The 27,051-nt window shown below is 45.0% G+C and overlaps 1 protein-coding gene across 1 annotated transcript; it reads left to right on the plus strand.

Annotated features, from left to right (window-relative positions):
* Window positions 1–91: 91 nt before the first annotated feature.
* slc5a12 (solute carrier family 5 member 12) lies at window positions 92–22,063 on the plus strand. The gene is made up of 15 exons (XM_041878952.2): window positions 92–630; window positions 5,165–5,230; window positions 5,404–5,455; window positions 5,768–5,835; window positions 6,300–6,454; window positions 8,080–8,220; window positions 8,643–8,772; window positions 10,474–10,562; window positions 10,849–10,961; window positions 11,054–11,121; window positions 11,215–11,301; window positions 11,581–11,774; window positions 12,604–12,707; window positions 19,312–19,433; window positions 21,633–22,063. The coding sequence occupies exons 1-15, from the start codon at window positions 286–288 to the stop codon at window positions 21,801–21,803; spliced, it is 1,905 nt and encodes a 634-aa protein (XP_041734886.2). The 5' UTR covers window positions 92–285; the 3' UTR covers window positions 21,804–22,063.
* The last annotated feature ends 4,988 nt before the right edge of the window (window positions 22,064–27,051 follow it).

Raw genomic sequence — 27,051 nt, forward strand, 5'->3', positions numbered from 1 at the left:
AGAGAGAGAGAGAGAGAGAGAGAGAGAGAGAGAGAGAGAGAGAGAGGTGCATATAGTAGAGAGAGGTGGAGGAGGCAGAGGGGGCAGAGAGAGAGAGAGAGCGAGAGATAGAAAAGCCACTCTGCCGAAGTCTTTTTTCATTTAATTTGATTTATTTGTCAATTTAAAAACAAAGTTTAGCCACAGAAGTAAGCCTTCCCTGCATTACAAATTATTGAGGACAACAACACTAAAAAACTTATTTCCATTGTGGTCCTCTGACCACAACCATCTACTATAACCGTCATGGATGATGAACGAGTGGGGACCTTTGTGTCGTTGGACTATGTCGTATTCGCATGTCTGTTCGTGGTCTCCTCAGGGATAGGGGTGTTCTTCGCGGTGAAGGAGAGGAAGAACCCCTCATCGGAGTTCCTGGTAGGGGGTCGTCAGATGACCTTTGGTCCCGTGGCCCTGTCCCTCACCGCCAGCTTCATGTCTGCTGTCACCGTGCTGGGGGCGCCCTCCGACGTCTACCGCTTTGGGGGGTCGTTCATCCTCTTCGGCGTGGCCTACACCTTTGTGGTTATCGCTACAGCTGAACTGTTTGTGCCGGTGTTCTACAGATCGGGGATCACGAGTACCTACGAGGTACTGTGCTTTTTTTAATGATTTCATCTTTATTTAAAAGGGGCAATATGGGATTCTAACAACAACAAAGCCTGCCACCCCGCCATACATAAATGTTTTGGTAAACAAACATGGACGTATCAATCCCAGATTTCACCTTTAACCTTTATTTAACCAGAAGGTCCAGTTGAGGTCAGAATAACTCTTTCTTTACCAAGGGAGACCTGGGCAAGAAGGGCGGCCTGACTCAAGGATGGGAAACTGACGGCCCGCAGGCCACACCCATTTGTAGGCCCACAGATACATTTTCCAAAGACAAAACAAATATATATATATATATATATGTTTTTAAAAATTATTACTCAGTCAGGGTCTTAACTTACTGTTGAGAGTTAGAATAGAAGAATACGTAAGGTGCAATTTCTAAATTTTGATTGTGCACCAGCCGTTTTCTCTTGTTATGTCAGTCACTGACAGTCACTCAATTAGCCCATGTCAGCTCCATTCTTTTTAGATTGGTAAATTAGTCTAGCGGCCAGCTATTTAAACTTGTAATCATGGTCAAACGACTGACTGGGGGGGGGGCCCTTGATTTTGTTAGTCACTCTCACTCAGATATCATATTAAAAACTTCAAACATTTCTCTCCAACCTATGGCAAAATGTGTAGAATTACAGGAAATTAGCTGTAAAACTGCACATTGTTCTCTCTGCCCCACGGCAAAATTAGTATAATTGCATGAAATGAGCTCATACATTAATTTCAGTGCGACTTAATTCGTAGGAAAATACACAAATTTTTTTGTGTGACTTCATTCATAGGAAAGTACATTTTTGGGGGTGCAAACTTCAGAATAATCTTTTGAAAGTTATTAGGGCAATGCATGATGGGCAATGGTGTTCTACACTGCCTTTTTTGTTTTGTTGTGTCCCACATTTATTTATATATATATAAAAAAAAACGTGTTAACAACCCAGTATTGTTAATCAACCAGGTTGTCGCCTGAATAATTATAACATAATAGTAGCCTTACGCGGTTATTTGTTTTATTAATGCTGTTTTTTTATGCTTGTTTTCACGTAATACTTTGGGATACTGGTGCACTTGTAGTCAGAGAGGTCCTTTTTTCCTGTAGACAACAGTCGGCCTACAAGATATTCTTCATAACTCATTTAATATTTCATGGAGACTACATTACACAATTTTCTTCATAATGCATTTAATACAAGGCTTCACTTTTTGGCTTCACTTTTTGGTGTACATTACACCATTTTCTTTCATAATGCATTTTATACAAGGCTATGTCGAATTTTATTAGGGTTGCCAGATTGAAGAAAAAATACAGATCTTTCTGGGTTTTTTTTGGTATCGATGAAGGTGTTTGATTGGGGAATGGGGATACATTTTTATAATACACACATTTTACATTACATTTTAGCAGACGCTCTTATCCAGAGCAACTTACAGTTAGTGAGTGCATACATTATTATTATGCACTCACTAACTGTAAGTCGCTCTGGATAAGAGCGTCTGCTAAATGACTCAAATGATTTGGCATTTTTATACATATTCTGTATTTCCACTGAAGAAATAAATAATTAATCAACACACTACTGTAAATAAATGGACACTACCTGTTATAAAACATAAAATGCTCTCCATAAATAAATGGTGAGAAATGCTCAGTCTGAAGCCATTTGGCTATAGGTTTCACAGCCCTATAATAATGATACAAGATATATCACCTTAAAAAGGGTTTATTTACAACCTCTGGGTTATAACACGTTGGGCAAAGTGGTAAAGGAGAGTTTGACATATAACCCCTAACTTGAGTTCGGTCTTCACCAATGAGAACCAAGAGGGGTCCAGCTTCGTCCTTCAGGACTGGGAAAGGCCTCGATTCTAGGCCGTAGAAAATCCTTCATCCATCTCATTAGATGAAACCAGGATGGGGATCAACAGTGATTCAAAGTACTGGTTTGCGTCCCAAAAAAAAAAAGGATAGTTGTGTTTTACTGCATGACACACTTACATTATGTGTCCACCCATATGATGTGGATCATTGTCAGGTTATTTGATGTATGAGCTTCAATAACACTTTAAACAGGTCGTTTGTAAATGTGTAGAATGTGTTTGTTTTGGGTCCACACTGGTAAGTTAATTTATGTAAATTAGACAGTCACAGATGATTTTCTTCTGAATAACTGGTCAGGGCATGGCACTTCCCATTCAGCTTCAGGCAACTTTGATTGTAAGGCTTGATCACTCCTGTAGTGACTACTTCTATCCGTCATGCCCATTGTTGCTCATCCATTCGTTCACTAGACGTATCAACGTAATTACACCCAACACAACGTTGAAAAACAGAATGCTTCCCACCGCTAGATCACATAACTAGACGTGAGCTGGACGTGATCCCAACGCTGCCACCAATGTAGCGGAAGAAAGTGAAAGCTGCAACAGGGACTCTGACCAGGGCAAAGAGAGCTCTAACGGCCGTTGCCATGACAGCCTAATAGTCCTCATATGCCTTGTCACAATAGCCTTAGTATATAACATGATTGACACGACCGTAACAATCATCATGGAATGGCCTTGGTAAGTGACATAAGTGTAAGCCAACGTAATTCATTATTGTACATTAACCTGTTTAACTGCATTGATATGGCTTAATTGATCACAGTCCAGACTCGTTATAGTTGCAGATACCATTCAGTTGCACCAGGGGAATTTAAAACCAAACAGACTAATGTTTCCCCACATTTATTGATGAATTAATTTCCCATCATGAAAATGTATCCCCATTCCCCAATCAAATACCTTCATCGATGCCACACAGCAAACAGACAAATAAAGTTTTTTAATCCAATCTGGCAACCCTCATAAAATCCGACATAGAACCAGTATCCCAAAGTATTAAGCGAAAACAAACATAGAAAACAATATTGGCATAAAAAAAGGCTACTATTACATTATAAGTATTTCGGTGACAACCTGGTTGATTAACAATATTGGGTTGTTAACACGTTTGTTTATAAATATAAATATATGTGGGACACAACAAAAAGGCAGTGTAGAACCCCATTGCCCAAAATGCATTGCTCCAATAGCTTTCAAAAGATTGTTCCCGAAGTTTGCCCCCCAAAAATGTATTTTTCTATGAACGAAGTCGCACAAAAATGTGTGTATTTTCCTACGAATTATGTCGAACAAAAATGTGTGTATTTTCACACAAATTAAGCCACACAAAAACGCACAAAAAAACTGCCTAAATACTTTTTGTACATATTTGCACAAATTGAGTGTGAGATCATGTTGAGACGGCAGGTGCAACGCTAAATATAAAGAATACATTTAGTCTAATCTTTATCAACACGATAAAGATTAGACTAAATGTCTATGGAGCGGACCCTCTCCACCTACTGGCTATATTCAGCTCTTGTTAAATCTCTGAATCTCAGCTCTTTCTCCAATCTCAGAGGGGATAGCTGTCCGGGTTAACTTTTAGATGACCCGAACAAAGGTGAGGCCGAAAAACTCTCTAGATTGCACATCCTGTTTCAGGTAATTACATCATCAAGGGTGGCCTCTGACTGTCTCTAATACAGGTCCACCCTGACAGTGAGGCTTCAGCTGTCCAAAGGTATTTTATGGTAAACAACAAGCAAAGCACACTAATTACATCCTCACAGGGTGGTCTCTGTCTGTCTGACTTTGATAAAGGTTGAATGTGATGGGACTAATAACAACAAGATAACTAGTGTAAGAAGTGTCCATAATTAGTATATAGGTTATATATTGTGAGCTTTTGTGAAAGAGCACAGTTAGAAAGATATGGCATATAGAAGCAAACCGGATGGACATCATGAAAATGATCGGAGGAAGTTCAGGAGTAAAAACAAACAAAATATAATTATTGACTGTGTCCATAAAATGTATATAGTATGTATAAGCATGAAGTAGGGGCCTAAGCGTTGTTGTTCACTAGTTTACTCCAATTAGGGAAGGGGTGGTGGGGTTGGAAAGTAATAAAGCGAAATATATATATCTTTAAAGGATATGTATGTATATATATATGTATATATATATATGTGTATATGTATGTATGTGTATGTATGTGTGTATATATATATATATATATATATATATATTTATATGCGAGAGAAAAAAAAAACATATGGGGGATTGGAAGTGATGCAGACAATTACATTGATGGAAGTTACAATCTATCTGCAATATTAAAGCTGATACTTAACAGTGATGGCCTGATACAGATTAGAAACAGATGCTTTGAACTAACAGTGATGCCCTGATACAGATTAGAAACAGATGCTTTGAACTAACAGTGATGCCCTGATGCAGATTAGAAACAGATGCTTTGAACTCAGAACAGTTGTTTGTTATCCACTGTTACTTTGATCTAACAACATCTGTGTGTGTGTGACTGTGTCTCTATGTGTGTGTGACTGTGTCTGTATGTGTGTGTGTGTGTGTGCGTGCGTGTGCGTGTGTGTGTGTGTTTGTTTGTGTGTGTGTGTTTGTGTGTGTTCTCTAGTATTTAGAGATGCGGTTCTGTAAGGGGGTCCGCATGGCTGCCACTCTGATTTATATTGTGCAGACGGTGAGTTTGTCTGGAAACATACATGGCATGTAGCTTTACCATTCAGCTTTTTTTTTTCTTCCACATAAACAATGTCAACAATGTCAACAAACATTCAGGGGATTATCCAGTTAGAGTTGTTGTATTTTCCTAGTATTCCACTCTTGGTCTGTGTGTGTTTCTATACATTTCAGATCTTATACACAGGGGTGGTAGTGTATGCTCCTGCCTTGGCCCTCAATCAAGGTATGTCATTTTGCTCAGTGGTGCAGAACTTACCACATTGGGGCGGCAGGTAGCTTTAGTGGTTAAGAGCGTTGTGCCAGTAACCAAAAGGTCGCTGGTTCTAATCCCCGAGCCGACTAGGTGAAAAATCTGTCGGATGTGCCCTTGAGCAAGGCACTTAACCCTAATTGCTCCTGTAAGTCGCTCTGGATAAGAGCGTCTGCTAAATGACTAAAAATGTAAATAACAAATATAAAACCATTGTAAGTTCAATGCAAGTTCTTTATTTCTAAAGAATCTTTCTTTTTCTGAACCTTACATTTCTTCCCACAGTCACTGGCTTCAACCTTTGGGGTTCTATATTCGCAACAGGCATTGTGTGCACGTTCTACTGCACACTGGTGAGTGGGGTTGGGATAACAGGCATTGTGTGAACGTTCTACTGCACACTCTATGACTATAGAGTTCATCCTTCTTCCTGACATCATGCAGGCATCCTCTCTTACTGTGTTTCTGAAAGAGGAGCAGAGCACACCTGAATAAATAGTCTAGTAACATAAACAGTGACAGTGTAAACGAAGCACCTCCCAGTCCCAGGTCAGGACACGGGACAATTCAGCTATGCTATACAGAGTGATGGTGATGTGGGGGAGGCTAGGTTATGGTGTGGTGCTGATGGATGGTCTGTGGTAATTATCTCTGGTGTGTGTGTGTGTGTGTGTGTGTGTGTGTCCCTGCGTGTTTTTTCTCTCTCTCTCTCTCTCTCTCTCTCTCTCTCTCTCTCTCTCTCTCTCTCTCTCTCTCTCTCTCTCTCTCTCTCTCTCTCTCTCTCTCTCTCTCTCTCTCTCTCTCCCTCCGTGTGAAGGGTGGGCTGAAGGCAGTGGTGTGGACAGATGCGTTCCAGATGGTGGTGATGGTGGTGGGCTTCATGACCGTGCTGGTCCAGGGGACACGGAAGACAGGGGGCGCAGCCTCCGTGTGGGAGGTGGCTAAGACGGGAAACAGACTCGACATCTTTGAGTAAGTGCAGCCCACCACACTGATGACATCATACTCTCCTCAGGTCTTGGTTTGTCAATGGCTTTCACACAGACACTTCTATTTGTACGTCATACTGTCTATTGAACACAATGTATTTGAAGGTGAAGTTTAGGTATTAAAGGGATAGTTAGACATTATTGTTGCCTTGTGCTGGACATTGCTAAATAATCTGCTAGTGGACATAAAAAGGTTTGGATGAAAAAACAACACTAAACTAAACACTAAAATGTACTAAAGTAAATTGAAAATAAGGTAAAACCTAAAGAAAAAGTGAGTGAATTATCCCTTTAAGTAGGGTGATAGGTCATAGGTCATAGGTTAAAGATAATGGTCAGGGTCGTATTCACCATATGGAAGAATGGGAGGGACTATATATTTTTGTCCAATAAGAAACTCTTGTTCCATTTTCCGTTGCAAAAAAACGTTTTGCTACGTTGTGCACTAATGTAGGGGTTCTCAAACTGTTTTAGGGGACCCGGGGACCCCTTTTGTGATAGATAATTCATCACGGACCCCCTCATGATCAGAACACAACCCGAGTGAGATAAAAATAGAAAGAGTTCTACTATGATTTTGGCAGTGCATGGCCGGACCAACCGGTCTCGGGGCCTGGGAAGGAACATTTTAAAGGCTCATGTCTTGGCATTGGAGAGACATTTTTCAAGCAAATGTCCTGCGTTTTGCCATGGAGCAGAGAGAAAACTTTGCGACCTTAAAGCTTTAAACTTTACAGTGCGTTTACGTTTTAAAAAAATCATTTATGGGAATAAAATAAGAACTATTGAGTTGAAAAAATGTATAATTGGTGGAGTACTGTGGATACCAATATCCCTGTGAGCCTCCCAGGACCATGTTACGCAGGGTTAATGCAGCATTCACGTGCCAGTCGGAACCAGGAAACCCGGGAAAACTCAGACTGGCCAATCAGCTGAGCCCCCCAGCCCCGACCAGCACACGAATGCAACATAAGAACAGAAATTGTAGATTCATATTACATTGTATTACACCCTCTAAACTTATTTCACAGATCCCTGGGACAAAATTGGTTTAATCTGTTGTTGTTAGTAATATTCATAAAAATATATATGATATATACACTGAGTATACCAAACATCAGGAACACCTTCCTAATATTGAGTTGCACTCCCCTTTTGCCCTCAGAACAGCCTCAATTCGAAAAGCGTTCCACAGGGATGCTGGCCCATGTTGACTCCAATGCTTCCCATAGTTGTGTCAAGTTGGATGGATGGCCAGCAGCGTTTGCAGTTCTTGACACAAACCGATGCGCCTGCCACCTACTACCATACCCAGTTGAAAGGCACTTCAATGTTTTGTCTTGCCCATTCACCCTCTGAATGGCACACATTACACAATCCATGTCTCAATTGTCTCAAGGTTTAAACATCCTTCTTTAACCTGTCTCCTCTCCTTCATCTACACTGATTTGAAGTGGATTTAACAAGTGAATAAAAGATCATAGCTTTCACCTTTATTCACCTGGTCAGTCTATGTCATGGAAAGAGTGTATATATTTTGAGATCTGGCCGCGGACCCCCTGCAGTAACCAAAACCCTGCACTAATGAATAATACTCTATGCCCTCAGCTTTGACCCAGACCCTCTGAGACGCCATACGTTCTGGACCATCTCTATTGGGGGAACCTTTACCTGGCTGGGCATCTACGGGGTTAACCAGTCAACTATACAGAGATGCATCTCCTGCAAAACTGAGACACACGCCAGACTGTAAGCATCTTCCGTCACTAAGACATTTACCGTTTTCACACACCACTACTAAGCCGACCTGAGCTGTACTAAAACTGGCCTGGTTACGCATTCCACCACAGTTGAAACCGGTCCACCATCCAGATCCGACACGTGTTTTGGAGTCCACTCTAACAAGGCGCTTCTCTTTTTCGTGGTCGTTCGAGCCCGGATCTGGACAACTGCACAATATACTGTATACCTTTATTATGAAGAGTGTCTGTGTGGAGCAGACAGGATTGCTTCATGTCACTACCCAGTCTAGCTACCTTTGCCTGCTAGCCACGTGTCAAGGCTGTCTTACTGTACGGCACTTACTGTATAGCGGTTGATGTGAAAAGGGCTCTATACATAAAAATAAAAAACAGATTTTCAGTAGCATTTGTCTGTCATCCACTTCCCAGAGCTCTGTACTTCAACCTGCTGGGTCTGCTGGTCATCCTGGTGTGTGCGGTGTTCTCCGGTCTCATCATGTATGCTTTCTACGCCCACTGTGATCCATGGACCGCCCAGTCAGTCACAGCAGCAGACCAGGTTACTACTGCTGCTGCTATCCTTAATGTCTCTGCTTGTCCCTTTATATTTACGTCATTTAGCAGACGCTCTTATCCAGAGCGACTTACATGAGCAATTAGGGTTAAGTGCCTTGCTCAAGGGCACATCGACAGATTTTTCACATAGTCGGCTCGGGGATTAGAACCGGCGACCTTTCGGTTACTGGCACAACGGTCTTAACCACTAAGCTACCTGCCGCCCCGTTATACAGCCACAGTAGCAGACCAGAGGTGTTAGCACAAAGCACCACTTTTCCCTAAAAGGTTGGTATATATCAAATTTGAACTCGACAGGAAAGTGTGCGTACCTCCACATAAATCTCAGACAACTTGTAGTGGTTGAAGAATTGTATTACAATTAAAACATTGTTCTTTTGGGGGGAAATTGGAAGTGTTTGACGCACAGGAATTAAAAATAATGGTAGGCTTAATAAAAAACATTAAAATGTAGGCTAATGATAAAACAGAAGCATAGCCTAAAATATTTATTTTCAGTTTATTATATGGGCCTAAATCATCATCATACGTTCTGACATGACTGGTTTATTCCCGCTACACAATCAGTATTAGACTACCATTCATTCAATAGCCAAGCAAGGAAACAGACCGGTAGCCTAGACGGTATGGTGGACTGCAGTATTGACCGGTAGCCTAGACGGTATGGTGGACTGCAGTATAGACCGGTAGCCTAGACGGTATGGTGGACTGCAGTATTGACCGGTAGCCTAGACGGTATGGTGGACTGCAGTATTGACCGGTAGCCTAGACGGTATGGTGGACTGCAGTATTGACCGGTAGCCTAGACGGTATGGTGGACTGCAGTATTGACCGGTAGCCTAGACGGTATGGTGGACTGCAGTATTGACCGGTAGCCTAGACGGTATGGTGGACTGCAGTATTGACCGGTAGCCTAGACGGTATGGTGGACTGCAGTATTGACCGGTAGCCTAGACGGTATGGTGGACTGCAGTATTGACTGGTAGCCTAGACGGTATGGTGGACTGCAGTATTGCTGTGACTGAGGAAGGAGAGTGACGTCACAGCCTTCTTAATGTCAGAGCCTCTCTGATTCATCAAGGAAAACATGCGTCTGATTTATCAATGAAAACACAGCGTCCATGTTGCAATAATTTGTGGCGCACGCAAATCCTACAATATCCATTTACACCGGAATTTAGTAAGACATTTAGGCACGGTTGATAAATGAGGCCCCTGGTTACTGTCTCTGGTTACGTCCCATAACACCCTATTCCCTATATAAAGTAGTGCACTACTTTTGACCAAAAGCCTTATTGACTCTGGGTAAAAGTAGTGCACTATAAAGGCGATAGGGTGTCATTTGGTACTCAGTCTCTGTTCCATTTCTAGCCCTAATTCTACTCCCATTCTAACGCTGTCACAGCCACAGACCAGGTTGCGGTCACTACCGTCCAATCAGGGTGTCTTGTTCTATATCCAACCCTTAATTCACATCCGGTCAATAGAGTCTGGGGTGAAATTCCATTTCAATTCAGGAAGTGACTGAATTGAAATGGAATTGACTCCAACCCTGGTGTCTAGTGACCTAAATAGATACAGTCTCCAGTGTTTGTGTCCAGGGCTCTGCTACCCAGTACTCATGAACTTCATCTCATTTCTCTGCGGCTCATGACATAACCTTTTTCACCCTGTCTCTCTGCAGCTTATGCCGTATTTTGTCATGGAGATTCTGGGGGAGTATCCTGGACTTCCTGGGCTGTTTGTTGCCTGTGCCTTCAGCGGAACACTCAGGTTAAAGGAATCACTGTGTGGATCATTTGAAACTTGTTTAAGGGTGGGTTTCCCAAAAGCCTTCGTAGCTAAAGTAGTATGTTATTTAGCTCCCAACAACGCAGCCACAAGCGAGTAATTGTAAAAATCAAGTGTTTGGAGGTCAATCTTCAATGCATTTTAAAAAAAACAAGGCTTTGGGAAACCCAGCCCAGAATTACATTGTCTTGCCTTCATTGCGCTCTGGCTAAAAGTTCAGTATTTATTAAGAGATCTCAACTAATTCCCTGTCTGTGCCCTCTCTCAGTACTGTGGCAGCCAGCATCAACGCCCTAGCCACGGTGACCTATGAAGACTTTGTTAAGCAGTGTTGTACTAACCTCTCCAACAAAGCCAGCGGCTGGATCAGCAAAGGACTGTGTAAGAATAACTCCCAGTTATTACTATAACAGAGGCCATAAATTGGAGCCAAGCTTGCCAACATACACACTTTACAATCTTCGCCTCTGCAGGTATCGCGTTCGGCATAGCCTGCACCACCATGGCAGTTGCTGCATCCTACATGGGAGGGATTGTACAGGTAACCACTGTCCCTGTTAGCGTGTGAATGACTTAAGTACGTGCACAGAGCTGACGCCTATGTGATTAATACGTCTTGTTGTGTGGTTCCCAGGCGGCTCTGAGTATCCATGGTATGTGCGGCGGCCCCATGCTGGGCCTCTTCTCTCTGGGAATCGTCTTCCCCTGGACCAACTCTATGGTCAGCATAGGAAAAACCTCTTCCATCTTATCCATGGTCCTTCCAGACAGATTAAGCCTAGTCCTGGACTAAGAAACTATTTTCACCATTAAGAATAATGGAATGATTAAGAATTAGGCTTTAATCCAAGAAACTGGTCCTGAATGGTTACCGAAAAACTCCACCTAAAAACACAAGCAATTCTACATACATCTATAGAAATTCAGTTATCAAAGTAACTCATTTATAGATGATCATCTTCCTTAATTCAGTCCCGTGTGCTGTACTGATTGTCTTCAGGGAGCAGCGGGTGGTCTGGCAGTGGGAATCTCCCTGTCGTTCTGGGCAGGTGTTGGAGCGTTCATCTACCCTGCACTAGACATCAACACCAGGCCTCTGTCTCTCAGCACAGAGGGATGTGTTCAACCAAACTCATCTGTCCACACCACCACTGATCCACCTTCTTACCTGGACCCTTCCACTCTACCACCAAGGTACGGTACGGGCTCGGTCACCAGGGCCCTGTTCAGTATGGAGAAAACGTAGCAAAACTATTTTAACGGAAAATGAAAAATCTGTGTTGTTATTGGACAAGTTCAGGCTGTGCCCGACCCTCTTCAAAATATTTCAAAAAAACGATTTATCCCGGCTGAACACAACCCACGTTTACTAAGATCTCTTACAGAGCCCATTGGACCAGACATTTACTAAGATCTCTTACAGAGCCCATTGGACCAGACATTTACTAAGATCTCTTACAGAGCCCATTGGACCAGACATTTACTAAGATCTCTTACAGAGCCCATTGGACCAGACATTTACTAAGATCTCTTACAGAGCCCATTGGACCAGACATTTTGCCCCCAGAATGATGACTCAAATAGTGCCATGATACACTGGATGTATTGTATTCTGTACAGAACAGACCTCCCTTTAATACAGATGTAGGATCTTAATTTGAGCCAGTTTGCTACAGCAGGAAAATCCTGCAGCAACAGGAAATTTGAATTATTATTTGGATTATAATGAATGGATTTATTTTTTAGGGGTTGATACATTTTAAAGTGGAAATTACAAACTTTAGAAGCCTTTTTAAACATTGAATACACTAAAAGTGTGCATTTCCTGCAGTGCAGAAATCCTAGTTGGAGAATAACAGATTTCCTGTTTATTCTATTCTGACTCCGGGAATTTTCCAACCAGGATTTCTGAAAAACCTGGACATTCTGGGAAAATTACCAGAATTTTGCAACCCTAACTACAAATCAGTTGGATGTAAGGTATTGGAAATAGGCTACATTGTGACTCCTCTGTCCTCCACAGATCACTCCTGGCTGATCACTGGTACTCCATGTCCTATCTGTACTATAGTGCTGTTGGATTTCTAGCCACTGTTACTGCTGGCCTGCTTATCTCCTTCATCACAGGTACTGTGTGTCTGCAGCATAGAATGGGAATTTATCATACAATTAGAACACTAGAATGGGAATTTATCATACAATTAGAACACTAGAATGGGAATTTATCATACAATTAGAACACTAGAATGGGAATTTATCATACAATTAGAACACTAGAATGGGAATTTATCATACAATTAGAACACTAGAATGGGAATTTATCATACAATTAGAACACTAGAATGGGAATTTATCATACAATTAGAACACTAGAATGGGAATTTATCATACAATTAGAACACTAGAATGGGAATTTATCATACAATTAGAACACTAGAATGGGAATTTATCATACAATTAGAACACTAGAATGGGAATTTATCATACAATTAGAACACTAGAATGGGAATTTATCATACAATTAGAACACTAGAATGGGAATTTATCATACAATTAGAACACTAGAATGGGAATTTATCATACAATTAGAACACTAGAATGGGAATTTATCATACAATTAGAACACTAGAATGGGAATTTATCATACAATTAGAACACTAGAACGGGAATTTATCATACAATTAGAACACTAGAATGGGAATTTATCATACAATTAGAACACTAGAATGGGAATTTATCATACAATTAGAACACTAGAACGGGAATTTATCATACAATTAGAACACTAGAATGGGAATTTATCATACAATTAAAACACTAGAATGGGAATTTATCATTACATACATTGGATGACAGAATTAAATAGAACATTTTAAAACCGGCAGTTCAGATCCTGGAATGCGTTCAAATGTTATTTTGCTGCTGTGCTTGCCTCTTGACATAACGTCAATATTATACATTCCTGTGGTCTGCTGCAAAGACACCTTGGAAGAGACATCCGTCAACAGGAAGAGGTCATAGAGAACAGGAATCAATGGCTGCTGTCTGAAAGACAGAGAAAGTGGTCTAAACCTCTTGAGTTATGTTGCTGTGGTTCCGGTACTCTCTATGTCATCACATTACCGGTCTGTCTGCAAAGATTCAACACACACTATCTGTCTGTGAGGACGGATTCAACTACAACTGCTATAGAATATGGACCAATGCATGTGGTACTTTACAATCACACAAAGGCCATTTAGAAAACCATTGATTATATGTACAACTGCACTGAGAAAGACTGATTCATGATCTCATTCTGTCACAAGCCGGGCTAGAACTCCGGTCTCAAATGTGTAGAGCTGGGGGTACTACCCCTTGCCACAGAGGAGATGTAGTAGGACCCAAATGAAACACCCCAGGCAATACTCCAGGTAAGTAGATTTAATGTTCAAAACAGGAGGCAAAACAAAACAACTCCCCGAGGGGAGAAAAACAAACTAAAGATAACTTCGAATAACTTACTAGGACTGATACGGTGGGACAAAGCAGGAGACACATAGACAGGACGCAATAACCAAGTGAGAAACAAGGGGAAAACACACAGCTAAAATACTCAAGGGGAAACAAGGCACAGGTGACATAGATAAGCTAATTAGGACACATGAGGAAAAACTAAGGCAAAGGGGAACACAGCTGACCTCTAGAGGCCAGGAGACAAACAGGGGAAGCAGGAAGCTGACAGGACCCCTCCTCTAGGAACGACTCCTGACGTTCCTTCCAGAACACCCTGGCCCCAGGGTGCGAAAATCTCGGATCAACCCTGGGTCCAGGATGTCCCTGGCCGGAACCCAGGAGCGCTCCTCTGGCCCGTAGCCCTCCCAGTCCACCAGATACTGCAGAGAGTTCTGGACCCTCCGGGAGTCCAGTATCCGGCGGACTGTGTAGGCTGGCTGGCCGTCTATGATCCTGGGAGGTGGCGGGGGTCTGTGTGGGGGGCAAAAGGAGAAGACAAGACAGGTTTAAGGAGTGAAACATGGAAAGTGGGGTTAACTCTAAGGGAGCGAGGCAGAACTAAACGATACGACACAGGGTTAACCTTTCTAGAAATGCGGAAAGGGCCGATGTATCTCTGGGAAAGCTTCTTGGATTCGACCCGGAGGGGCAAGTTCTTAGTGGCCAACCAAACTCTCTGACCAGCTCGGAAACTAGGGGCCGTCCGGCGGTGGCGATTAGCCTGACTTTGGTATCTCTGGGAGGTCCGAAGGGAGGGTACACCTGGCCTTCTTCCAGGTCCGCCTACAGCGTTGGACAAAGCGCTGGGCCGAGGGAACACCAACTTGCGCCTCTTCCTCTGGAAACAAAGGAGGGTTGTAACCGAACTGGCATTCGAAGGGGGACAATCCGGTGGCTGAGGACTGGAGGGTGTTGTGGGCATATTCAGCCCAAATGATATAGGTGGCCCAAGACGTGGGATTACTGGCCGCCATACACCGCAGGGTGGTCTCCAGATCCTGATTAATCCGTTCCGTTTGGCCATTAGACTCTGGATGGAATCCTGACGATAGGCTGGCTGTGGCCCCAATAAGCCTGCAGAAGGCCCCCAAAACCGGGGACGAGAATTGGGGACCTCGGTCAGAGACCACGTCCAGGGGAATGCCAAATATCCGGAAGACATGGTTCATGAGGAGCTCCGCAGTCTCCTTAGCCGAGGGCAGCTTGGGCAGGGGAATAAACCGGGCAGCCTTTAGAGAAACGGTCTACCACCACAAGGATGACGGTGTTGCCCTGGGATAGAGGAAGTCCCGTAACAAAGTCCAGAGAAAGGTGTGACCATGGCCTTCGAGGAACAGGTAAGGGATGGAGCAGTCCCTGGGGTCGCTGGCGTGTCGACTTTCCCTGGTTGCACACAGGGCAGGCCTCAACATAGACCTGCACGTCCTTCTTGATGGACGGCCACCAAAACCGCCGTCGGAGGAACTCCAGTGTGCGAGCACTGCCAGGATGGCATGTCAAGGGCGACTCATGACCCCACTGCAAGACGCGGGCCCGAACCGAGAGAGGAACGTACAGGCGACCGGGCAGGACCACCGCCTGGATCGGGCTCATGGGCAAGAGCTTCTCGTACCCCTCTTTCTAGTTCCCACTGAAGAGGTGCGACGATCCTAGACCTCGGAATAATCGATGCCAAGGGCTTCTCTTGTACCTCGGGAGAATAGACTCGAGACAGAGCATCCGGCTTGACGTTCTTGGTGCCAGGTCGGTAAGTCAGGATGAACTGGAATCGATTAAAGAAAAGGGACCATCGTGCTTGCCGAGGGTTCATCCGCTTAGCCTGTTGGAGATATTCCAGGTTCTTGTGGTCTGTGAGAACCTGGAAAGGGTGCTGAGCCCCCCTCAAGCCAATGGCGCCACTCTTCCAAGGCCAGTTTAACCGCAAGCAACTCTAGATCCCCCACGTGGTAGTTGCGCTCGGCCTCAGACAGGCGGCGAGACATGAAGGCACAAGGGTGTAATCTCCCATCCGCACCCCTCTGAGACAGGACGGCTCCCACCCCCACCTCTGAGGCGTCCACCTCCACCACGAAAGGTCTCTCTGGGTCAGGGGTCACCAGAATCGGAGCAGAAGTGAAGCGGCGCTTGAGATCCTCGAAGGCCCCTGCTGCTTCCCGGACCCCAGTGAATCTTGGTCCCTCCTCCCTTGGTAAGCGTCGTCAAGGGGGCTACCACCGAGCTGAAATTCTTAATGAACTTCCGATAGAAGTTAGAAAAGCCAATGAACCGTTGAACCTCCTTGACCGTGGCAGGTGTGGGCCAATCGTGGACCGCCTTGACCTTCTTGGGATCCATCTCTAGGTGCCCGGGAGTGACAATAAACCCGAGAAACTGAGTCTGAGAAACATGAAATTCACACTTCTCAGGCTTAACGTAGAGGTGATTGTCAAGGAGCCTCTGGAGAACCCGGCTAACATGCCCCTCATGCTCCTTCAGTGACCTCGAGAAGATGAGGATATCGTCCAGGTACACGAAGACGAACAGATTAAGCATATCCCGGAGAACATCATTAATCAGGGCTTGGAATACTGCGGGGGCATTGGTGAGCCCGAACGGCATCACCCGATATTCATAGTGTCCCGTGGGCGTAGTTGAACACCGTCTTCCATTCGTCTCCTGGCCGGATCCGCACGAGATGGTAAGCATTGCGGAGATCCAGCTTAGTAAAAATGGAAGCCCCTTGAAGCAGCTCAAAAGCAGTGGCCATGAGAGGAAGAGGGTATCGATTCCGAACCGTGATCTTGTTGAGTCCCCGGTAATCAATACAAGGCCTCAGACCCCGTCTTTCTTTTCAACAAAAGAAGCCCGCCCCAGCCGGGGAAGTAGAGGCATAGATGAGGCCGGCTGCCAAGGACTCCTTAATGTAGGTGTCCATAGCTGCGTGCTCGGGGAGGACAAGGAAAAGATCCGACCTCTAGGAGGGCAGCACCCAGGGAGTAGATCAATGGCACAGTCATAAGTGCGATGAGGCGGTAAGGCAGTAGCCCGGGCCTTGCTGAACACTGCTTTGAACCGATGGTAAACACTGGGGACTCGGGAGACGTCAACAGACTCTTGAAACTGGGTACTAGGGGCTGAGGAACTCTGAAGCATGCAGGTGAGTTGGCAAGTGGGACCCCAGCTAAGAATGGTGCCCGTAGGCCAGTCGATCTGGGGATTATGTCTGCATAGCCAAGGGTGACCCAGGATAATAGGATACTCGGGAGAGTCAATGAGATAGAAGGTCTCCTCCTGCTGGTGTTGAGAGATGGTAAGTCGCAGGGACTGAGTCGCCTCAGTAACTTTTCCTGGTTCCAGAGGTCTGCCATCTAAGGCTGTAACTGCCTGGGGTTGAGGAAGTAGTTGGGTAGGGATCTTAAGTTCCTTAGCCAAGGTTACATCCATAAAATCACCTGCGGCACCGGAATCGATCATAGCCTGGACCCGATGCTGGTGGCCCTCCCAGGACAGAGTGGCTGGAATAGCTAGGACCGCGTTAGTAGGAGGAGCTCTAATTTTCCCCATCACAACCCTCCTGTAGCTGGGCGGGGACAGGCGTTTCCCGAAAGCTCGGGGCAAGTGGAGCGGAAGTGGCCGGCAACCCCGCAGTAGAGGCACCGACGCTCCCTCATGCGACGTTCCCTTTCGTTGGAAGAAAGCCTGGAACGGCCTAACTGCATGCTCTCCGGGGAATCCTGGGGCAGTTCAGGAGCCGGGGCAGCTCTGAATGACGGAATCCAAACAGGAGAAACAGAGCTGCTCAGAGGAACTTGGGACTGAGACACCTGACGGCGAGCCGTTCTCCGCTCTCTTAGACGATTGTCCAGGCGGATGGCCAAGGCTATGAGGGACTCGAGATCTTCAGCTGGTTCACGGGTGGCTAACTCATCTTGAAGGGGCTCAGATAACCCTCCCTGAAAGCAGACCCTCAGCGCTTCATCATTCCATCCGCTCCTTGCTGCTATGGTTCGGAACTCAATGGCAAAATCTGCCGTGCTCGGGGGCCCTGACGGAGAGACAGTAGGCGCTTGGAAGCCTCCCGCCCACTGACAGGATGATCGAACACCCGCTTGAACTCTTCTACAAATGCAGCGTGGGAGTCACAACAGGCCTCCTGGGACTGCCACACCGCAGAGGCCCAGGCGAGCGCCTTGTCTGAAAGAAGGGTAATGAGGTAGGCAATCTTGGAACGGTCTGTGGGAAAACTTGAGGGTTGGAGCTCGAAGGTGAGGGAGCATTGGGTGAGGAAACCCTGACAAGAGCTTGGATCCCCAGAAAAGGGCTTGGGAGGTGGTAGTCGGGGCTCCGCCAACCGAGAAGGCCTGTCGTCACTGGGAGGTGACCGGGGGAAGGGGGAGAACCAAGGAGGCGTTCAAAGAGCTGGTGAAGGGAACTCATCATTTCGGCCAGGAGTTGAGAATGTCTAGCCATCAGCTCCTCTTGTCGGCTGAGAACGGCTTCATGGCGCTGGAAAGAAGCCTCATGTCGAATGATCACCGCCAACAGGTCCTGGGAACTGAGTGTTTCTGGGTCCATGATTGACTTGGTTATTCTGTCACAAGCCGGGCTAGAACTCCGGTCTCAAATGTGTAGAGCTGGGGTACTACCCCTTGCCACAGAGGAGATGTAGTAGGACCCAAATGAAACACCCCAGGCAATACTCCAGGTAAGTAGATTTAATGTTCAAAACAGGAGGCAAAACAAAACAACTCCCCGAGGGGAGAAAAACAAACTAAAGATAACTTCGAATAACTTACTAGGACTGATACGGTGGGACAAAGCAGGAGACACATAGACAGGACGCAATAACCAAGTGAGAAACAAGGGGAAAACACACAGCTAAAATACTCAAGGGGAAACAAGGCACAGGTGACATAGATAAGCTAATTAGGACACATGAGGAAAAACTAAGGCAAAGGGGAACACAGCTGACCTCTAGAGGCCAGGAGACAAACAGGGGAAGCAGGAAGCTGACACATTCATTATTGAATGACCAGGGAGGGAAAGTCTGTTTGGCAGTGGGTCTAACATATGGTCAGTATACCACATACCTACCAGTCACCCCAGCTAGCACAGAATGTTCCTGTAACATCCCCTAAAAAGGTTCTCCGTTCGTTTTTTTAGAATTTTCCCACAACATTCTGGGAACCAAACTTCATTTGCTGGGATGTGTCATTCTCTGAACTTGAAAGTGCTTTCTATCCTCGGTCTCTGACAGGACACACCAGGAGTCAAGATGTGAAACCGTGGCTCCTACGACCGGTGTGTAACCTCTTCTGCTTTTGGTCGAAGAAGTACAAGAAGATGTGCTGGTGTGGCGTCAACCACGAGTTAAAACAGGTGAAAGAGACACACGACAGACACGCTAACTTTTATTATATAACATAGCATAACCAGCATGACAAGGACCTTGTCAGCCAATCAACATTAGGACCATACATGTAGCATCTGGTCCTAGAAAAAAGTGGTAATATAAATCAAATCTCATTTTATTTGTCACATGAGCCGAATACAACAGGTGTAGACCTTACTGTGTAATGCTTACTTACTTACAAGCCCTTAACCAACAATGCAGTTTTAAGAAAGATATTTACTAAATAAACTACAGTAAAAATATTAATACATAAAGTAACACAATAAAATAACAATAACGAGGCTATATACATGGGGTACCGGTACAGAGTTAATGTGTGGAGGTACAGGTTAGTCGTGGTAATATGTACATGTAGGTAGGGGTAAAGTGACTATGCATAGATAATAAACAGTGAGTAGCAAATAGTCCGGGTAGCCATTTGATTAACTGTTCAGGAGTCTTATGGCTTGGGGGTAGAAGCTGTTAAGGAGCCTGTTGGACCTAGACTTGACGCTCCGGCACTGCTTGCCATGCTGTAGCAGAGAGAACAGTTTATAACAAGGGTGGCTGGAGTCTTTGACAATTTTTTGGGCCTTCCTCTGACACTGCCTGGTATAGAGGTCCTGGATGGCAGGAAGCTTGGCCCCAGTGATGTACTGGGCCGTACGCACTACCCTCTGTAGCGCCTTGCGGTCGGAGGCCGAGCAGTTGCCATACCAGGCGGTGATGTAACCAGTCAGGATGCTCTCGGTGGTGCAGCTGTATAACAAGGATCTGAGGACCCATGCCAAATCTTTTCAATCTCCTGAGGGGGAATAGGCGTTGTCGTGCCCTCTTCACGACAGTCTTGGTGTGTTTGGACCATGAACTTGAAGCTCTCGACCTGCTCCAATACAGCTCCGTCGATGTGAATGAGGGCGTGCTCGGCCATCCTTTTCCCGTAGTCCACAATCATCTCCTTTGTCTTGGTCACGTTGAGGGATAGGTTGTTGTCCTGGCACCACACTGCCAGGTCTCTGATCGCCTCCCTATAGTCTGTCACATCATTGTCTGTGAACAGGCCTACCACCGTTGTGTCGTCGGCAAACTTAATGATGGTGTTAGAGTCGTGCTTGGCCACCAGTCTTGGGTGAACAGGGAGTACAGGAGGGGACTAAGCACGCACCCCTGAGGGGCCCCCGTGTTGAGGGTCAGCGTGGCAGATGTGTTGTTGCCTACCCTTACCACCTGGGGGCGGCCCGTCAGGAAGTCCAGGATCCAGTTGCAGAGGGAGGTGTTTAGTTCTAGGGTCCTTAGCTTAGTGATGAGCTTTGAGGGCACTATTGTGTTGAACGCTGAGCTGTAGTCAATGAACAGCATTCTCACGCAGGTGTTCTTTTTGTCCAGGTGGGAAAGGGCAGCGTGGAGTGCAATAGAGATTGCGTCATCTGTGGATCTGTTGGGGAGGTATGCGAATTGTAGTGGGTCCAGAGTTTCTGGGATGATGGTGGTGATGTGAGCCATGATCAGCCTTTCAAAGCCCTTCATGGCTACAGACGTGAGTGCTACGGGGCGGTAGTCATTTAGGCAGGTTACCTTGGTGTTCTTGGGCTCAGGGTCTGTGATGGTCAGCTTGAAACATGTTGGTATTACAGACTCGGTCAGGGACAGGTTGAAAATGTCAGTGAAGACACTTGCTAGTTGGTCAGCGCATGCTCTGAGTACGCGTCCTGGTAATCCGTCTGGCCCTGCGGCCTTGTGAATGTTGACCTGTTTAAAGGTCTTACTAACATCGGCTACGGAGAGCGTTATCACACAGTCGTCCGGAACAGCTGGTGCTCTCATGCATGCTTCAGTGTTTCTTGCCTCGAAGCGCGCATAGAAGTCATTTAGCTCGTCTAGTAGGCTCGTGTCACTGGGCAGCTCGCGGCTGGGCTTCCCTTTGTAGTCCGTAATAGTTTGCAAGCCCTGCCACATCCGACGCGAGTCAGAGACGGTGTAGTAGGATTCAATCTTAGTCCTGTATTGACGCTTCCCTGTTTGATGGTTCGTCAGAGGGCATAGCGGCATAGCTGTAATTAGCAGTACTACACAGGTATAAGAGCAACTCAATGTTAAGTCTCACCAATAAAGTGCGTACATGTCTGTACATGTGTTCAGCCTGGGTCTAGTATGACATCTCAGTACCTCTTTCTCTTGTCTACTAGGACATGGAGGACCCAGACACAGACACTGTTAAAGATGAAGGTCCCTTCGTCAAGGAAGATACCGGCAGAAATGGGACGAAGAGGAAAGTACAGCCTGCCCAAAACTGCTATAACCTGCAAGAGAAAGTATATGACAACGTCGGCTTTACCGAAGACACACAGCCTTTTTAAAAGCCATAGAAATAGAATTACTAGCCAGTGTAATACTACTGTACTATCATACTACTGTAGTATAATACTACTGAAATATAATAATGACTGTAATTCTATGTGTAATGTTAAAAGCATTACGTTTAGTCTCTGAAAGGTAATAAACTGCTTAGATGATTGGTGACTACATGATAAAAGCAGCTACACCCACTCTCTCCTCCAACTCTCTCCTCCCACTCTCTCCTCCAACTCTCTCCTCCCACTCTCTCCTCCAACTCTCTCCTCCAACTCTCTCCTCCAACTCTCTCCTCCCACTCTCTCCTCCCACTCTCTCCTCCCACACTCTCCTCCCACACTCTCCTCCCACACTCTCCTCCAACTCTCTCCTCCCACTCTCTCCTCCCACACTCTCCTCCAACACTCTCCTCCAACTCTCTCCTCCAACTCTCTCCTCCAACTCTCTCCTCCAACTCTCTCCTCCAACTCTCTCCTCCCACTCTCTCCTCCAACACTCTCCTCCAACTCTCTCCTCCAACTCTCTCCTCCAACTCTCTCCTCCAACTCTCTCCTCCCACACTCTCCTCCAACACTCTCCTTCACTCTAAAAAACAACAACACATTCTGTGTGTTCCAAATGGCACCCTATTGATAGGGCTCTGGTCAAAAGTAGTGCACTGTATATAGGGAATAGGGTGCCATTTGGGATGCAACCATTACAATATTGTAAAACCTGGCTGAAGCAATCAAAGAGTGCAGATGTTTTTTCATTTATGGTTGTTTACTTTGTACTCCCGGAATACAAACTGAGGCGTGAATATGAATCTAGTTCAACACACTGCCCCACTCAAAACAAACGCACATTCCGAACAGTTGATTCAAAAGATACAATCCATGATTTATTACAGAAAAAGTGTGATATCCAAATCTGATTAGGTTCCATCATATTCATTGAGTCTTTATACATATTTGGGTATGTTTTTCCACGTAAACAGGGATGAAGTGATAACAGTGTTTAGTTTAGCTGCACCTCATGTTAGAACAGTTGATGACAACGTATAGATCGTAATAGTTTTATATTATTTTGGGACTTTACCTGGTTAATAAGGATGAATAAAAAATATCTAATAATGTGGTGGGTCATGGAAATTAGAACGATTTTTGAGTTGAGTCACAGCACACTTATTTTGCAACTTTTGGGGACGGTTTCAGGGACACAGATTAAGCCTAATCCTGGACTAAAAAGCTTTTTTTTTTATGGACTCCATAGATCTTGATTTTTAAACCAGGACTAGGTTGTGTCTGGGGAAACTGTCCCCAAAAGTTGCAAAAGAAGTGTGCTGTGACTCAACTCAAAAATCGTTCTAATTTCCATAACCCACCACATTATTAGATATTTTTATTCATCCTTTTTAACCAGGTGAGTCCCAAAATAATATAAACAAAACAATGTTTTCAGCCAGATTCCAGTCTTAAGCTTCAAACAAGGAAGATTTTGCTGCATCCGTCCTTGAAACATTACTAAGCATTACGATGACATAAAAACACAATGCAACAAAATGTTCTAATTCAAAATGTCTTCGGAAGATATATTATCAGCCGTGTACGTCAATCAGGGCATTAATCAATCAACAATCTATTATCTTGACTGATTAAACATCACGTATGATCAATCATGATGAAATAAACTATTTTCTTCTAACAGAATAGAGACATTGCTTTCCAAGACTTGTTGACTTGCTCTGGTTAAAGCAGTCATGCATACTCAACACCAATAATAAACTGATATCTGCTCTGGACACTGTGGTCATGGTACCACATGCTGAGCTTTCCAATGACCAATCACATCGAAGGGAAGATGTTTTATGACCAATCACGTTGAAGGGGAAATGTTTTCTGACCAATCACATCGAAGGGAAAATGTTTTCTGACCAATCACATCGAAGGGAAAATGTTTTATGACCAATCATACTGAAGGGAAGATGTTTTCTGAGCTTGAACATTCCTCAGTCAATCAATCCAAAAACCTACGAAATCTCAATCAATTCCATATAAACTGGACTTGTACTTAAAAGAGGAAACAAACCTACATTTAACAAATTCTGTTTATAACTGATTATATGTATTAAGACACATCAGACTACACATGATGTACTGACTGTATGTCGTTACGTTATGATGATTATAATATCAACTCTGGTATGGTTACGGTAAGGCTCTAAGATAGCTATATGTGTTCATTTGATACAATAAATTAACAAATCATGCTTTTTAACTTAAATTGAAGGTGCTTAATCGTCTTGACTTATGAGTGGTGGGGCGTCATAGTCATGCAAATGCTAAGAGTGCAAAACTATATATTTTAAAAAGCAGAAGAATACCTATTGATTGAATAAGATGATCAAAAGTGAAAATCACCTGCCAGACATTCAGAGGACACCTGAAGAAAAGCGAAAGTTTTACATTCATAGAAATATGATTACTAGAACGGGCAAAGCCCATCAGAGATTGAAAGGGAATGTACGTTCTAGCAATTCTATTTTTATGGTTACATTGCCTTGAATGCAGGTACAGAGAAGTGAACGTCGTGCTGGTCGATCGCATTCAGAATCGCTACAAAAATATATTATAAATAATAATACATTTGAAAAGTATACACATAGCAAAAAAAGTAAAAAATAAAACAAGTTTTATAGAAAGTGTATATACAGAATATAGCAAAGTAAAATAGAAAACTATAACAGTTAAACATTAAATAATATACAATAAAAGTAGAAACATGTAGAGTTGCAAAATTCCGGTTACTTTCCCAAAATTCCCAGACATTTTCAGAAATCCTGGTTAAAAACAAGTGAAGTTTTTGTCCTGATCAAGCCACAGTCTAATTCCCTTAAAGCCACAGTCTGTAATTCCCTTAAAGCCACAGTCTAATTCTCTGTCTGTTTAAAAGTAATGCACAAATAAAGGAGTTCCAGCGCTCCACTCCACCGAAGCTTCTAAAGCACAGCACAAATGCTATAAATCATAACGCTGGGATGTGGTTGGTCTCTGGGGTCTTCAGGACTGTACGTGAGGTTGGTCTCTGGGTCTCCAGGACTTTACGTGTGGTTGGTCTCTGGGCCTTTAGTCAAAAGTAGTACACTACAAAGAGTTTAGGGTGTCATTCGGGGACGCAGCCTCAGCCACATTCTGAGTGCTTCCAGTAGCCAATGAAAAACAGATTGATTTTGTGAAAGGAAGAACAGATTTGCCAGTGCACTCTAGTGCATGTACAGTCCAGTTCACTTCAGGACTCACATTTGCTGTTTTTTTTTTTTTTTTAGTTCTCTCTACTTTGCAGCGACATCATCAGAGAGTTTGACAGTGATATCTGGTCTTTTTTTTTCTCTTCATATCACAACATTCCTCCAAAAACACAATCCTCCGGGGGGGACATTTCAGAGTTTTGTTGTTCTAAGCCATTACTGGAGAAAACCGACAGGATATATATATTTTTTTGCACGTACAGTAAAGCATCCGCAGCACAAACAGGCACATGTGATGTGACACATTTCGTGGTTGGTTAAAACTGTCGTTATAGTAGTCCCACACCTTATTCACATATTAACACCCCCCGACTCAGGACAGTCAAGGCCGACAGTCTTATAATATCCACCATTCACACAGAATAGAAACGTACTGTACAATAAACCAGGCATCAAGACATGGGATGTTGTCTATCCAGAAATACCAAACTAAATTAACCATGCATTTTACATGATTTAAATAGAGAGCATTAAACCTCTATCAAACTTCTGAATGGTAACATTTTCCCAGATATGTTTTTCAGCTGTTGTTTGACCAATGAACCAAAATACTTTTACAAATCAGCATGCTTTGAGGGCAACATTACTTACAGTCATTTTGCATAAACAACATTATTATTGTCCATTGTTGTTTTTGGTAGCCACATACATACGTCACCAGAATCACTTCAGCCACAAGAAAAACCTCTACTAGTGTCATTCAGCAGTTAGCGCACAGCCAAGTCCAGACAAGACAAACACAGCCAAGTCCAGACAAGACAAACACAGCCAAGTCCAGACAAGACAAACACAGCCAAGTCCAGACAAGACAAACACAGCCAAGTCCAGACAAGACAAACACAGCCATGCTGTGAGCTGCACCAGACCGGAGTGTGGTATGTCATAGCAGGCTGCTAAGCTAGCTGCCACATAGAGAAGAGCCAACATAGAAATAGAGTGACATAGAAAGGGTCAGACATCAATACCCCTCAGCCCTTGTTCTGCATAGTAAACATTACACAGGTAGGTCCCCCCCCCATCCCCCATCGAAGCCAGGACACGACACAGGACAGGCTTGACAGGGTACAGACAGGACAGGCTTGACAGGGCACAGACAGGACAGGCTTGACAGGGCACAGACAGGACAGGCTTGACAGGGCACAGACAGGACCAAGGGTTCCTGAGGGATGGAGAGCTGAAAGGGGAGGTGGAGGACAGTAACAGGGATGGGTGCAGGGGACAGAGGATGGGGACAGGGGACAGAGGATGGGGACAGGGGACTGAGGATGGGGACAGGGGACTGAGGATGGGACAGGGGACAGAGGATGGGGACAGGGGACAGAGGATGGGACAGGGGACAGAGGATGGGACAGGGGACAGAGGATGGGGACAGGGGACAGAGGATGGGACAGGGGACAGAGGATGGGGACAGGGGACAGGGGACAGAGGATGGGGACAGGGGACAGAAGATGGGGACAGGGGACAGAGGATGGGGACAGGGGACAGAGGATGGGACAGGGGACAGAGGATGGGACAGGGGACAGAGGATGGGGACAGGGGACAGAGGATGGGACAGGGGACAGAGGATAGGGACAGGGACAGAGGATGGGGACAGGGACAGGTACGGGGACAGAGGATGGGGACAGGGGACAGGGGACAGAGGATGGGGACAGGGGACAGAGGATGGGGACAGGGGACAGAAGATGGGGACAGGGGACAGAGGATGGGGACAGGGGACAGAGGATGGGACAGGGGACAGAGGATGGGACAGGGGACAGAGGATGGGACAGGGGACAGAGGATAGGGACAGGTACAGAGGATGGGGACAGGGACAGGTACGGGGACAGAGGATGGGGACAGGGGACAGGGGACAGAGGATGGGGACAGGGGACAGAGGATGGGGACAGGGGACAGAAGATGGGGACGGGGACAGAGGATGGGGACAGGGGACAGAGGATGGGACAGGGGACAGAGGATGGGACAGGGGA

The sequence above is a fragment of the Coregonus clupeaformis genome, unplaced genomic scaffold (genome assembly GCF_020615455.1).
Source record: "Coregonus clupeaformis isolate EN_2021a unplaced genomic scaffold, ASM2061545v1 scaf0300, whole genome shotgun sequence".
NCBI classification, from domain to species: domain Eukaryota; kingdom Metazoa; phylum Chordata; class Actinopteri; order Salmoniformes; family Salmonidae; genus Coregonus; species Coregonus clupeaformis.

Coding starts and splice junctions, on each gene's coding strand:
- slc5a12 (XM_041878952.2), top strand. CDS start 286: ATGGATGATGAACGAGTGGGGACCTTTGTGTCGTTGGACTATGTCGTA. Junction 11,775..12,603: donor CCTTCCACTCTACCACCAAG/GTACGGTACGGG, acceptor TGTCCTCCACAG/ATCACTCCTGGCTGATCACT. Junction 12,708..19,311: donor GCTTATCTCCTTCATCACAG/GTACTGTGTGTC, acceptor GGTCTCTGACAG/GACACACCAGGAGTCAAGAT.